General features: G+C 50.1%; 1 protein-coding gene across 1 annotated transcript in view; it reads left to right on the forward strand.

The window, feature by feature from the left end:
* The window catches only part of Alx4 (ALX homeobox 4), a 40,577-nt gene that overhangs the window by 12,788 nt on the left and 11,715 nt on the right, over window positions 1-16,074 (forward strand). Inside the window, exon 2 of the mRNA XM_075961490.1 lies at window positions 14,459-14,769. Coding sequence (XP_075817605.1) covers window positions 14,459-14,769 — 311 coding nt within the window. The remainder of the gene's footprint in view (window positions 1-14,458; window positions 14,770-16,074) is intronic.

Raw genomic sequence — 16,074 nt, forward strand, 5'->3', positions numbered from 1 at the left:
TTGCCAAACCTGGAGCTCCCCCAGTTCCAGTTAGTCCAACTAGCTAGCCTGCCTGGGAAATCTGCTATCACAGACTGTAGTCCTGCCTACCCAGCTTTTGCATGGATGGGTTCTGGGGACCAGAACTTGGGTCCTTACTCCTGTGAAGCAAGGGCTTTAGACAACTAACCACCTCCCTTGTGAGATTTCCTTGAAGGCAAGTATCAGACAGTCTTTTCTCAACCTCAGAAAATTAAATAGTGTGGCTTTGCCGTGGGTTTAGCCGAGACTTCCTCCTTCTTATCCAAGAGAGAAAAGGTCGTCCCTACAGGGCCTGTTTGCCAGTGATTATTTGCCATAGGACAACCACACTTGAGAAAGGAAGAGAGAGAAGCAGTCTCTTTCTGGACTGATATGACTCCTCCAAAGGCTGGAAAGGCAGCTCCACCAGAGGCTGACACTTCCACAGGTGTTTAAAGACAGATGCAGGGCAGGGAGAGGCCATGGAGACTGGTAAGATATCTTTCTTGCCCGAGGAAGCTGCCAGGAATATATACATATATCAAAGTATATGTAATGAAAGCAATGGACTTCAATGCCCGGCTTTTCGGACAGTTTTAAACGTTCCAGAAATTTGCAGTGGTCACAGTGTTTCACCTGCGAGAGGACCCGCTATACAGATATGAAATGAGCTCTGATTGGAGGGGACCCTGGGAGCCACATTGTACCGAGGTTTATGATCCACAATTGGAATAGGAGAAGCTCAGAGAAGAGAAGGCACGGGGAAGGACTGGGAAGTGTGGGCGCTGCTGCAGCTGAGGGGTCTTCCCTTCCTTCTTGCAGCTGTGTGCACTCTATAGATAGGCACACAACTGTTGCTCTCCCAAAGATGCCATTGGAGGCTGAGTGGAGGGCTAGCTTGGGAGCCTCTCTAGTCCCTCCTTTGCCTCTGGTGGGGACAGTCAGCATCTCTAGTACGGGGAGACTAGCTAGGCAGAGCCTCAAGCTGGCCTCTTCGGCACATGGCAGCCTCAGCACCCTGGTGCATAGATCAATGTTGACCTGGCAATCTACTTTGTCACCTAGGTCAGGTAACTTGTCTACCACCCTGTGCCTGCCACCACCTTCCTCCCTGAGACAGAAGTCACCATGTTTTCAATTCCCGTTACCTGGAACTTTTCCAGCTGTTTAAGGTAGTCCAGAAGTGCTAGGTGAGTGAGTGGGTGGATGAGGGAACAGAGGAAGGCAGAACTGTGGCTAAACCTGGGCCTGTCCTACCCCTGACCCTCCTCATTTCTTCATACTGCACAGCACTTAAACTCCCCATCTTGCCGCAGTGTCCCTGAGGGGCATCAGGATGCAGGCTTTCTTTTGTTGCAAGAGGAAACACAGCATCTGGGTTACCAAGTTCCTGACATGTGGGACATACTCAAGGCCACTCCGTTTAGAGGCAGTGAGCAGACAGATCACAAGGTGAGAAGTGGGAAGACATGGGTTCAAGTCGCAGCTTGCACTGGACCCAGCCACACAAGCTGGCACACAGAAAAGCTGGGTTTTGAGCTGAGCCTGTATTGGCAGGACCTGAGAAACTTACAAGAGAGCAGTGTATAGGATAGACAGAATCTTTGTGGGCCTTTTAGTCCCCAGTTCAAAGATCTCCTGACCTTTTCGACCTGAAGCAGCCAGCCCTCCTTTTTGTGGACCTGGAGGTCAAGCAGGACACAATGCTCACCTACCTAGAAACCCCCGTGACAACAAGATGGCACTTGTTTCACGTCTGTGCTTTCCATCAGGCTGTGGCCGTGTGGTGTGGTGTGGTGTGTGTGTATGTGTGTAGAGGCCAGAGATCTTGCTTTTTGAGACAAGGTCTCTCAGTGGGCCCTGTACTCACTGATTTGGCTGGACAACCAAAGAGCTCAGGTATCCACCTTCTATTTATTTATTTTGTGTGTATATGTATGTATTTATTTATTTTGTGTGTTTTTGTGTGTATATGTGTGTGGGCACTCATGCCATAGCACATGTGTGGCAGTCAGAACTATTTATGGGAGCTGTTTTTTTTTTTTTTTGGTTTTTCGAGACAGGGTTTCTCTGTGGCTTTGGAGCCTGTCCTGGAACTAGCTCTGTAGACCAGGCTGGTCTCAAACTCACAGAGATCTGCCTGCCTCTGCCTCCTGAGTGCTGGGATTAAAGGCATGCGCCACCATCGCCCGGCTTGGGAGCTGTTTTTGTCTCCTCTCACTGTCTAGGCTCAGAGGATTGAACTCAGGTCATTAGATTTGGCAACAATTGCCTGTGCCTACTAAGCCATCTTGCCAGTCCAGATAATGGAAACCATGCTAGATTCAGAATCTTTTTCCAGTTCTCAGCTCCAATAGCAGCATACCTTTTGCTCGCAAACTTAGCCTACGGGCACGGAAGTCACTGCTGAAGGAACTGCAGTTCCTTTTGGGAGCCTCTGAAAGACTGGGTGAGATGGGCTCTCACAGAGCTGGCTGAGGTATGTGTGCTCTGGAGTTGGCATCAGCCTTGGGCTCTGCGGAGAACGCGGGGACCAGGCATTGGAGGCATTGGAGGCTACTCACTGCACGCTCCCCAGGCCCTGTGCTAAGCAGTATAGAGTGCCTTCTGTGATGACATCCTGGAGAAGGCCAGCTTTTTACTGGCCATCATCTGTCATTTCTTGATAAAGACTTTCCATTTTGATAAAGGTTCAGACATAGGGAAAAGCTGCCAAATGTCCTGGGAAATCCCAGATGCCATTCTGCTCATACAAGTTTACACTCGGGGTCCCTGACCGTCAGTGACACTGGTCCATGCACAGGGCCTAGTCAGGTTTAAACAAGTTACCTGCCCTCTTTGGCCTTGTTTCTGAAGTTGTGGAATGGGTCATTTTTACACGGTGTCTGTAAACAGGGAGTAAACAGCAGTAGCCGAGGGAGCCCGAGGACCATGTAGAGTACACAGCATATTTCCTATTTTCTGTGATTCTCTGTCTTAATTCCTTTTCCCCTTGACTCTGAGAAGCCCACTCCACCCTCTACACCAGGAAAGAGCCTCCCCCATGGAAAGGAGAGCCCAGAGAATGTCTGTGTGAGGCGGGGCTGTGGCACCTGTCTCTGTTAAAGGGAACCCTCAGGAGGAGCTCACAGGCCAGGGGTGGCAGCTCTGAGCTGTGGGGAAATCCAGCCAGACATGGCTGTGTATTGAAGGCGGCTGGCGCAAGAGAGACATGTTTGATGCATTCCTACTGTGCACCAGCACAGCTGGGGTCCAAGGGATGCTCAGAGTTTGCAGGGAAGGAAAGTCCAGGCTTCAAGCCTGTCATCCAGATGCTGGTGATCTTCACCAGGTCTCTATCGGGTGTCTCCTTTTGCCCATGGAGAGTCTGAGAGTGTGGAATGATCTACGAGGTGTAGGGAGGCACGAGCTCTTCCAGGAAGTGCTGGGACTTGCCTTGCCCATCCCTGCGCCCCTAGTAAAGATGGTACCGTGGCAGGTGAATAGTAAGACTGAATACCTGAACTGGTAGATCCTCCCACCACTTTAAGGAGTGGGGGCCCCAATCTGCTTGCCTTGGGCCCAGAAACACTTTATTGGAACTACAGTGCCTCTTAGTGGAAAGTGTGTGAAACTGCAGCCTTAGTCTCGGCCTCTGGGAGTTGGACCTCCAATCTTGATACAGTGCCAGCCCTGAGGGCTAGCAGTTGCCTGGAGACCCCTCCCAAGTGCTGGTTACCCACAGGTTACCTCCACAGTGCCTTTTTGTCCTCCGGGTGGCATAGATTCACGGAGAGTTGTAGAACTGAAGAAACAATAATTGTTAGCCCAGAGGTTTGTTCAAGGCCCAAGCAGCCACAGGGCCACCTTTGGCCCTTCATGCCTGTTTTATGGCTGGTTTCTCTGAGTTCCTTCTAGAAAGGTATCTTCTACCCCCTTGGGGCAACCATCCCAGACAGGGAATGGGAGCCCTGCCCCTGCAGGGGACCCGGAGCTAACACAGCAGGAAGGAGCTCCGGGGTTCTATGCATACACTCCACACTCATGGCACTAATTTAAGGGGTGTATCCTGAGCACACCTATCGGCTTAGATTCTGTTCTATATAACCTACAGTCAAGTGTTTAAGATTTTAGGGGTGTATTCTGAGCACACCTTTAGGCTTAGATTCTTTTCTGTATAACTAACAGTCAAGTGTTTAAGATCTCAGTCCAACCTTGGGGTCAGAGAAGGAGAGTGACCTTTGGCGGAGCCTGAGAAGCCCAACAGACGCAGCATAGAAAACAGATTTCTCTAGGTAGCCATCAGAGCTGTAAAGGAAGCCGAGGTCTTGTTTTCATCCGACACCATAGAAATGATTTTAAAATGTCCCATGTTGACCCTGAAGGGGGAGGGCATAGCCGGTGGCTGAGGACACAGGCCCACTTCTGGAAGGCAGTTTAACTGTGTTTCCCAGAGGCCTGGAGACGCGTCTATGACAGGGTCATGACATCCTTATTCTTGGAGCTGTTTTAAGGTAATCACTGAATGAAAAGAGACTGAAATTCCAGATGCCATCTCAACTGTGCCACCATCTCTCCCAGGCAGAGCTGTGGCCAGCAGCAGAGGGTATCTTCTGTGTGACAGGGTGGGGGCCCAGTACAGTAGGGGAAGAGACACAGGGCAGGCAGAGTGAGGCCGTAAAAGCTCTTATAGAATGGTGTGCTCATGTGCACAGGAGTTAAAGGCCCCTTCTTTTGGATTTTGACTTGACTGGGTTTTTTTTTTTTAACATTCTATAGAGAAACCAGCATACAGTGATCAGGACAAAAGTCCACAAACGTCACAGAGAAAGACAGATGTGCAGGAGACAGCCCACTCAGATAGGTGCTGGGCGGAGGGTGGCTGCAGAGGCAGGAAGCCCAAGGCATAGGGGTGTGTGTGGAAGTGGTCATGTGAGGAGGTGGACAGGTGAAAGTGGGTGAAGCAAGAGGGGGTGGTGAGCTACTTCACAGATCCCTAAAAGCCCTGGTGAGGTTGGTCACTTTGTCAGAATCAAAAGAAAATATGATGCCCTGTCACATTTGAATGTCAAATGCAGAAGGAATCATTCTGTGAATTTCTTATCAATAACTGGTGTGTTTCTCTGTTAAGTTTTTTAAAGCAGGGTGTCTCTATATATTCCTGACTATCTTGGAACTCACTGTGTAGACCAGGCTGGTCTAGAACTCAGAAATCTACCTGTCTCTGCCTCCCAAGTGCTGGGATTAAAAGCGTGTGCCACCACCTCCCAGCTTCTGGTGTTCTTAATAGTGTGTGTTTGCATGTGTGTGCAGGTGTGCTTGTGTGTGCTGGTGCATATCCATGTGGAAAGCAGAAGTTGTTATCAAGTGAGTGTGTTCTTCGGTTGTTTTCTACCTTATTTCTTGAGACAGCATCTCTTATTGGACCTGGAGGTCACTCATTGGCTAGGCTGGTTGGCCAGTGAGCCCCAGAGATCCTCCTGCCTCTGTCTTCCCAGAGCTGGGATTACAGATCTGTGCTATTGCCCCTGTTTTTATGTGGGTGCTGGGGATCAAACTCAGGTCCTCCTGCTTGCACAGCAAGCACCTTCCTAGCTGAGTCATCTCCCAAAGCCCTGGTGTTCGCTGTTGATATAGACGTACTGTTTAAAGGAACAGCGTGTTCTGTATTTGACATCTGAATGAGGCTCCTGGGAGCTAGAGGGATCCTCTCTTGGGTTGTGGCATGATGGATGCCTGTGTCTTAGACACCCTCCGGCTGTATTCAAGGATTATAAGGCTGTAGGCCAAGAATCTCCTGAGATCTACTGGACTTGAGCGCTGGGCATCATTAGTCACCGGAGGCGTTGGCGTGGAGTGAGTTCATCAGGACCCAGCTGGAAAGACAGTGCCATCCCCACATGACAGGGGCGGTTCTCTGAAGCTGCTCTCTCCCACCCACTCCGGTCAGACCTCTCACTTCCCATCAGTCCACAGCGGTGTCATCCCCTGTCAGTACAGACTTTACTGGGAATTCCAGTCTCTGCTTCAGATAAGAGTTTTACCTGAGCCCACTGAACAATTACAGTGGTACTTCAAGCCAGACAGAACAAAACAGACCAACCAAGGTGAAAAAGTCCACACACTTAAATTCCTACTTCTGGAATGCTTTAGTGTTTTCTAATGGTAACCACTCCATGCTGGCCCCACTTTTATCAGCCCAGAGCTTCCTAGTGATACGCGTCTTTCCACCTGCCAAAGCCCTGTTCTGAAACAGGTTTCAGTCATTCATGAATATTCATGAATATCAGGTGTTCACTGCACAACGAATGTGTCCCCAGTGCAATAGTAAGCATTGGGTGGGAGAGGTGAGGAAAGACCCTGCTTTCTGAGGGGGAAGAACAAGAGGAACAAAGGAAAATGAGCAAACAGATAAATGCACAAACTTCATGCTGAATGCCAACAGAGGCCATACAGAATGCATAGCATCCACATGAGGAAGAATGCCCTTTGTGCTGGCTATTCTGACCAACCTCGGCTTGCTTCTGTACCGAAGACAATAGCCTGATGGACTTTGTCTCTTGTTCCTTCCTTATGTTCGATGTCATTTTGTATTTTCTCTTTAGTTACACGTTTCACACCATAAAAATAAGAGAGTGTGGAATAAAGTTTGTTATAAATTTTAATGCATCCCCATACAGACTTATGCCCCATCACAAGGCATGATCTTAGAGCTCTAAGAGACAACCCACCCCACACCTGGACAGCCAACTCTCTGCCCTCTGACCTCCATTTCTCCCTTTTCCAATTTCATATGCTAACTGAATGAAGTCACACAACGTGTGCTTTCTCAAGATGGTTCTTTTACACACTGTACTGTGATTCTGAGACTCTCCTGTACTGTGTGTCAGGGGTTTATTCCGTTTCTGAATGTCAGTCTAATGGTCTTGTGCTTGCTGTGACGTCACTCAGCTTGCTGTGACGATGACAGAGTGCTTGTGACAATCAGTTTAAAAGAATAAAAAAAGGTTCTGCTATTTTGGAGTTTTTAACCCAACACCTTTCCAGCACTTTTATTTATCTCTTGTCAAAGAGAGATTTATGGCCGGGAGGTGGTGGCTCACACCTTTTACCCCAGCACTCAGAAGGCAGAGGCAGGTGGATCTCCGTGAGTTCAAGTCCAGCCTGGTCTACAAAGAGAGTTCCAGGACAGCCAAGGATGTTACATGGAGAAACCCTGTATCAAAAAACTGTGAAGGAGAGATGGATTTACTTGTCAGGGATGAGCATCATTCTACATGCTAAAATGTTATTCTATAGTATGAATTTGTACCACAGTTAGTTGTGTTGCGTTGGGTCTGTGATGATGTTCATCACAGCAGAAAGGGAGAAGAGGGAGACAACAGTGTCCCATAATCCTTTTAAAGATTATCCCCAGCATCTAAGACCCACCCACACATTCTACAGACCCCAGCTCCTGAAATTTCTGTCACTGTCCAGCCCTGTCAAGACGAGGACCAAGCCTCTGACACACACAAGCCTTTGGGGGCAGTCAGAGTCAAGCACAACACCAGTGTTTGCTCTCCGGTTTGGGACTCTGCCCCTGACAAATGAGTCTTCATTTCTTTAGGGCATTTGCTGAGCCTAGGGCTTGCTGGGGCCAGGGCTGAATGTAGGTTTCATCACATACGAAACCGCTGACGCAGTCACAGTCACTGTGACCAGCACCACTGACTCCTATTTCTGTGTCTCCACTGTGTCCTGGGATCTCACTCCGCTTTTCATATGTGCTCAGTAGTAGTGGTGGTGGCCTGCCTGTCCCCGGGTTTATTGGCTGTCCATGTGTCTTCTTTGTTGAGCTGCCTGTTCAAATAAGACGCCACTTTAAAAAAAGTACTACTATGAACTAAACTCCACACCCACTCCAGAGTTCACCATTTCCCCCTAGTGCCCACATCCTAGGAAAGACAGCCTACTTAGATCGCCTGCTCCCTCCACCTCCTCTGGTCTGTGCTTCTCATTCCTTGCTAGGGCTCTCAGGCTGGAGAGTGCTCAGAATGGGTGCCTTGTCCCCAGCCAGCCTGAGCACTCTGGTACACTCTCCTCTCCGGGCTTACAGCCTCTGGAGTGGTACTCAGAAGCACTCTCTGTGCTTTTGCTGACACGTCGCCTGGGTCCTTCTTCCCCTTTGGCATTATTTTATCAAGCTGCCTGCTAAACTAAAGACCTCTGGGCAGAGCCCAGGGGCAGATGAGGTGGGGTGAGGATTTCTGCAATCAATGGCTAACCTTTAGCCTCTGCCCCAGCCCCCCAGGACTGTTTGGACAGCGGTGGGTTTAGTCAGTGCCCTTTAAATAGCATGAAAGGGCCCCATGCTGGCCTGTTTTGTTTAAGGAGATTACATCGGTACTGTGCACTCCGCCACAGGGTGTGTGGGGCCAGCTTACCCAGGAACAGAGAGAGCAGCATGTCCCCCACAAAGCAGATGTTTGGAGGAAAAATAGATGTAATCAAAACCATAGAGGATAAAATTACTCAGACCCTGTAGCCATATACTCCATATGTACTGCCTATGCCCAGCCATACACGTGCACACATCCACCCACATCCACACTCACCTATGCATTCTGACACACAACTATACACACGTCTGCATACTCACAATCCTCCCTCCAGGCAAGTGGGAACATGTCCCCCACACCATCCCAGCTGCAGGCTGGTGCCCATACCCTGAGGCTCACATCTTCTAACCCAGACAGATGCACAAAGAGGCTCCCAATGTGCTCCCAAAAACAATCACAGTAAAGAAGAAGAAAGCACACACACACACACATCTTTAGAAGTCTCTCAAGAGTTTTGGATGACCCTAGATGGAATTAGAGAGAGGCTAAGGGAACGAAGGTGGATTTCCCACTTTCTTGGTTCACAAGCCGAAAACTAGTGGCCAACACCAAGTGAGATCAGTTTGGGACAGCTGGTTCCCAGAAGAGGTCTGTGGCCCACCCGGAAGCTCTTGCTTCTGGCTCCCCACCTGTCAAAACGGCCCATGGGAATGATGCTGGTGTCAGATTGCTCAAGAGCCTTTGACACCTCTGAGGGAAGGCCTTTCGGGATCAGGCATTCGTTTGGACATCCACTTGTGATCACTCCTTATCTCCCTTTTATGTGTCGCCTGGGTCTGGCTGTTGGACATGGTGGCGCACAGCTTTAATCCCAGCACTCTGGAGGCAAATACAGGTGGATCTCTGTGAGTTGGAGGCTAGCTTGATCTACATCATGAGTTCCAAGCCGTTGGGGGAAGGGTGGATGGACCGAGGAAGCCTTAGGTCTGGATGACCCTAGACCCTACTCACTGCCTTGACTCCGGGACACACCCACAAAAAGCTCCTTTCCTCCTTTGGAAAGGCAGACATCCAGTCAGTATGGAATCCATGCAGCGTGTCCCAACAGCTGGGGAGAAGGCAGCCCACTAGTGGTGACCTGGATTCAAGCTGGGCTCTGTTGCTGCTCGGCCTACTCCAGTACTGGGGCCACAGGGCAGTTAAGGGGCCACAGGGTAGCTGGGCAAACTGGAGCCCCCAGAGGCCGCTTCTCTTGTGCAATGTGGCCATCTGAGGCAGAGGCAGCTATTATCTGCTAAGTTGTGGGTGATGGTTTATATCAGCAGTTCTCAATCTGTGGGTCATGCCCTTTTTGGGGGGCGGGGTCAAACAACCCTTTCACGGGTCACATATAAGATACCCTGCATATCAGATATTTATATTACAAATCATAATAAGTAGCAAAATTATAGTTATGAAGTGGCAATAAAAGTAATTTTATAGTTGAGGGTCACTACAACATGAGACATTTATATTAAAGGGTCACAGCATCAGGAAAGTTGGGAACCACTGGTTTAGATGCTCGCCCCTCCCTTCTGGTCCTGCTTATTTCCGCCTTCCTGCTTATTGTGTGGAGAGGAACATCCCTTAAGGTCCCTCTTGGCTTTTCTTCTACCCACTTTCCCTCAGTCACCTCCAGTCACATGAGACGTGTCTTGAAAGTAGCCTGCTTTTGCTTAAGTCTTCATGTTCGCCCTGATTCATGCCTGGTCCCGTCACCTGCTCAACAGTAACTCACGTGTGCAGTGGGGGCCTGGCGCAAGGCATGCACAGTGGCTGAATGGAGAGGGAGCACCAGGGTGTCTCTTGGCCAGGCAGGCCTCATCTTTTCTTCTACGGCCTCTCCTGGCGTATCTGGGCTCTTCCTCCCTATGCTATGATCTGTGAGGAGAAGCTCTCCTTGGGGCCCTGCCCCTCCTCCAGGGAGTCAGACACTAAGCTTCATTCAGAGCTAGTTAGCAAACCTCAGGTCGTGAGAGCTGAGTGGGGGATAGAAGGCTGGCTCTAGCTGCTGGGTAGGGGGAGCACCTGCAGGCCACCTGAAAGAAGATTCTCTGACCAGGTGGTTAGAAGCAAGAGTTGTGGGGACAGTGGCCTCCATTAGTCAGGAGTAATCAGACTCACACTGTGGAGGCAGGGATTTTAGACCCATCTCATTGAGGATAGCCAGGATGAGGTAGATTCTGAATACACTAGGCCTTATCCAGGCCACCTTCCTAGCTGGCCCCTCTGGATCATTTGACTGGCTTCACACAGGGCCCCAAGTGTTTCCCTCCTCATCCCTAGACCCCCTGCTAATCCACTGCAGATCACAGAGGCACAGTAGTGGGAGCCGTAGCCATCAAGCCAGACAGACGGCTTACCTCAGATGGAGGAGCCATGTCCCATGGTCCGGGGGCTGGGTTGAAGAAGGGCCCTGGGAAAATGGACCAGGAACAATAAATCAGATCCCTAGAAGACAAACACGGGTTGGCTAAGGGCAAATGGCCTGGCTTCTAGGGCCACAGGTAGAGGAGCTTATAGGCAGGTGGCGGGAATCTGCTACCTTGGGTATCCAGGGTATCAGGCTTGTCATTCTGAGAAGGTAGGCATGGCTACAGAATTTGGGAGAATTTTCCTTTATTGTCTAGAATAGGGACCCAGGTTCAGCATTTAAAGCAAGAAAATTAGTGATCAAAAGTGGCAGGTTGACTGGGGTGTCATTTTTACCTTCTGGGAGAGGGAAAATCAGTTTTCTTGAATGGAGTGAAACTGGGTACAACCACCACTTGAGGGCAGGCCTCATGTTCAGGAGTAGTTGGGAATGGACTCCATAGTGGCGTGCGTGTGTGTGTGTGTGTTTTGGTTACAGTTTAGTGGGTTTCCCCCCTTTTTTTCTTTTTGAGTGGTGTTTTATTTTATTTTCTTGGTTATATTGAGTTTTTGTTTTTTTGAGAAAGAACATAAAGTTGGGTGGGTAGGGATCCATAGCAGCTCTTGAAGGGCTTGGGGGAGGGGAGGAATAGGATCAAAATATATTTAAAGTTAAAACTTGTTTTCAATAGCAAGAAAAAAGAAAGAAAAGATGGGGGGGGTTGAAAGACAATTTAGTGGTTAAGGGTACTTGTTGCTTTTCAGAGGGCCTGGGCTCAATTCTCAGCAGCCACATGATGATTCTCAACCTTCCATAACTCCCAGGCACTTCATATGATACACATTCATATAAAATAAACATTAAAAAATTGGCATTGAGGATTGGAGAGATGGCTTGGTTGGTACAGTGCCTGCCATACCTGCATGAGGTTAGAGCCCAAGAACACACCTAAAACAGCTGGGCATGCTGGGATGTGTGCTTGTAATCCCAGCACTGAAGAAGCAAACATAGGCAGAGCCCTGGAGCTCACTATCCAGCCAGCCTAGGGGAACAGCAAGCTCCTGACCAGAGAAGCACCCTGTATCCAAGAACTTGGTAGATGGCTCCTGAGACCAGCATCTGAAGCTGCGGTCTAGCCTCCATGTGCTTACGCACGCACAAAAGCAGACAGAACTGGGGCCCAGAGCATGCACACACACACACACACATACACACCAAAGTGGACAGAATTGGGGACCAGAGAGGACACGTCCCTCTGGGGCAGGGGTCTCAGTGCACGCCTTGCTGTTTCCCTACCCCTCACTCACTTGATCCAGTGGGTGTCTGGATGTGGCTAGGGGTAGAACCTACTTCTCATCAGATGATTGGGCACTGCCATCTCTTCCGGCTAGGCCAAGAACTAGCTCCATACCGAGGGGGCTTTGAAGTGCACCTTAGTCCCCTGTCCTCAAGGGCAGGATTCCTGAGTGCTGAGAGGCCTTGGATTTCTTCTCCCTGGAAACAGGTCCCATACCCAAGCTTAGAGAGTAGATTAGTCCCCGGAACAGAAAGCTGTGTTCTGTGGATAATTAAGGAGTATTCTTTTTACTTCCCAGCCTGTTTTTCCTTCATCTAAATGAGAAGTTGGGCTGGTCCTTCTAACCCTGGTTTCTATGTAGCTGCCCTCAACTGGCCCCCTTTCCCATGGGGTGATCCCAGCTCCAGGCTGGATGCCTGGAGACACTACCAGGTTCCATGGGGCCAGGATAGGGGCCAGGATAGGCCTGGGGAGCAGGGCTAGGCCAGCAGGGGTGGTGGCCTTCTTCCCTGGCCTGGCTGCCAGGAAGTTGCACAAGAGGAATGTTTATTTTTGGTGAGCTGGGTGGGATTTCTTTCCTAAAAAAAAGAAAGAAAGAAAGACCCAAAACATAAAACTTATTTGTCTACCAGGAAGATAAATATCTTTGCTGGAAGCCCTTGGCCCAGCTGCCAGCTGCAACTCACACAGTGATGTCGCCGAAGCTGTGGCCCACTGTATGAGCTGGGCTCACATGGCTGTCATCTGTGACGCCTCTGTGGGTCAGCCGCATCTGTGGCATTACGCTATGAGTGGCCCTTCAGGAGCTGCTTTCAGGCCTACTCTGGGCACTCCCCTCTCCTTCGTCTCTTCAGTGCCACAGAGCTGGAGGGAGACTGACAGAAGCAGACAGCCCCTCTCACCTTCCCTTGTGCTCACAGGGAGGCTGGTAAACCTGGAATGTCAGCCCCCCCATCCTCAGTCTGGATGGCATCAGGAGATCAAGGGTAGAAGCATCATTGTGACCTAAAAGGCAAATTACATAATCTGTTTCCAGAAGAAGAAACAGAGCATCAGAGTGGGTGGTGCTTGGGGCAAATGGGCAGAACTTGACTGTACTTAAGGATTTTCTACAATCTGCCTTCACGTTTCATGTAACTGTTCTCTCATTGTCTCCTTCTCTCAGAGTCTCAGATAAGGAATATGGCAAAAAGGGAGGGGGGGCTCCGCACATCTGGAGACATGTCTTGATCCCAGCCTATGGTGCTTTTATACATATGTCTGAACCCCAGGGACTTTTCTGTGGAGGCCTTGTCCTGGGTCATCCTCCTCTAAGGCTAGCAGGCCCTGTAAGTCTGCAAGGCCAGACCAGAGGCTACTGCCTCTCCATTTCTCACAACCCATAAGGAATATCCCGTGGGTATCTTCATTCACCCCCAAGTTACAGAGAGGAAACTAAACCACAAAGGGGTTCATTAAGGAACATGGAGGCATTGAGCCAGAGGTGTGGCAGACACACCCTGGAGCCTGGTCCTAGAGCACAGGCTCAGAGCCCTCTGCAGCAGCGAGGCAAGACTGTCTGCCCAGATGGACCGATTTGGGCCGACAACTCCCACCCTTCTAGACTGGTCTCCACCTCTCCACTCTTGGCCTGCATAGTTTGACTGGGTTCCTTGAAGCTCTAAGCTTCTAGGATTCTACCATGGGGTCCCCATTCTGTCAGCAAGTAGCAGTAAGGGCCTAGGCTGTGAGCCATGTTTATGATGATTCCTTGTGGCCCCAAAGAGGGGATCCTCATTCTGTCAGCAAGTAGCAGTAAGGGCCTAGGCTGTGAGCCATGTTTATGATGATTCCTTGTGGCCCCAAAGAGGGGATCCTCAGAGGTGAGGACCTAAACAGCTGTGGTAGATGCGGCAGCTGTGGCTAGTGAAAGGGACCCCAGCAAGAGCATTCATGACTCAGTGAAACCCATCTGCTAAAAGCCCCTCCGTGGGCAGTGAGACCAGTGTTACCAGTGGAGTGGAAGGTGAGGGTGACCCTCTCAACACTAAACTCCGGAGACAGTCTCCAAGGCTCCTCTACTGAACTCCATGGGGACCACACTATGTGCCTCAATGCTGGTCTTTCTCTCTCCCACCAAGTCCAGTGTGGTTGAACGAGTTTTCTCCTCTCTCAGTATTGTGTTAGCTAGTCATTGGGTCCATTGGTTGTAGGAGAGGAGTCTCACATGCACAGAGTAAGGAGAAAGTCCCAAGGGTCAGACAGGCAAACCTGAGAGTGGTGCCAGAAGGGACCCACTTAAGGATGATGCCACAGAAGGTGAGAGAAGTGGGGGGGACTTGCCCAAAGTCACCCGGCATGTTGATGAAAAGCTAGGATATGAAATTTGACTCTCTTGAGCTGGTACTCAGTGTGCCTCTGCAAGGGGAAAAGTGTTCTCCACTTTCTCTGGCTGTATTAAAGCGTCTAACCTTTCTTTCTCTTCCTCAGCCAAAGAGAGCAACCTGGGTGAGCCAGAGTTGCCCCCTGACTCTGAACCTGTGGGCATGGACAACAGCTACCTCAATGTGAAGGAGACAGGGGCCAAGGGGCCCCAGGACCGGGCTAGTGCTGACATCCCAAGCCCCCTGGAAAAGACCGACTCTGAGAGCAACAAAGGCAAGAAGCGGCGGAACCGCACCACCTTCACCAGCTACCAGCTGGAGGAGCTGGAGAAAGTCTTTCAGAAGACACACTACCCCGATGTGTATGCACGCGAGCAGCTGGCTATGAGGACGGATCTCACTGAGGCCCGTGTGCAGGTCAGCCAGAGTGATAGGCAGGGACCCACAGAGCCTCCCAGTCTTGGGCTCCAGATGCAACTGGGAGCTACTGACTACTGTGGGCTATGCCAGGTTTTCCTTACCCCGGGAGGGCCTGCCAGGCCAAGAGAGGATCTGGCCACCCCATGCCCCCTTCCCCAGTCATAGTAGATCTGCTCAGCTACTATATTCAGCTCTTCAGGGTAAGGTCAAGAGAGGGAGGCTCTGTGGAGGAAGGAGAAGGTTGCTACCTGTGAGTCCATGCCTTAATTGAAGGACAAGATGGCACCATGTCTCGTCTGGAAGGCCTATTTCCTCTGAATGGAGATGAACAAGGCACAGACATTCACAGGCCCATAGTAGAAGCAGAGATTAATATCCTGTCCAGGATAGCTGCCTCCTGCATCTTTCAGGACCCAATCAACATGCCTCCTCTGAGGAGACTCTTGGCAATCATGGCCAATACAATGCCTACCATCACCACTACCCAAACCCAATTCAACCCAACTCAGTCAAGTACACCTAACACAGCCCGTACAACCAACTCAGTGTAGCGCAAGCCACCATACACAGACCAGTTCAACTCCAAACCCACACAACTCAGTACAACGTGGCCCAGTCACTGCACAACCCAATTCAGTGTAGAGGAGCACAGACTAGTACAACCTCCTTCAAAACAGTACATCTCACTACACAAATATGACAGCCCAGAACAAGGCGACAGTTTAACCCAGTAACCTAACCCAACAACACACTACAACCCAATAAAAACAACTTAACAACACAACACAGCCCAGGACAACCAACTCAGCACAGCAAACTCACCGCACACTCACCAGTTAAACTCAGTACAACCCAACCCAGCGCAACACATCATAGCACAGTAAATACAACGCGGCACCTCGTGTACAGCTCAGCTCAACCCAATGCAACATAACCCACCCAACCCAACACAGCCCAGTACAACCCAACTCAACACAATGTAACTCACAATACACAGCTCAGTGCAACCTCGTACAACCCAACCCAACACAAAACATCCCACCCAACCCTATCCAATTCAATATTACTCAACAAACCCAGTACAACCAACTCAGCACATACAGCTCAGTTCAACCCAGTTCAGCACAACAAAACTGAACCCAATGCAACACAGTACCAGACAATGAAGTCAGCTCAGTTCACTAAATACAGCCCAAATGAACTCAGTAGAGCTCAGAGTGCCCACTCAGCACTGATGGACCCAGCTTGACTCTGCTAAACAGCACACAATACCACGTAGCCCTTTATAACTCAGCCCACTCA

This window comes from Microtus pennsylvanicus, chromosome 2, assembly GCF_037038515.1.
Source record: "Microtus pennsylvanicus isolate mMicPen1 chromosome 2, mMicPen1.hap1, whole genome shotgun sequence".
Taxonomy (NCBI): domain Eukaryota; kingdom Metazoa; phylum Chordata; class Mammalia; order Rodentia; family Cricetidae; genus Microtus; species Microtus pennsylvanicus.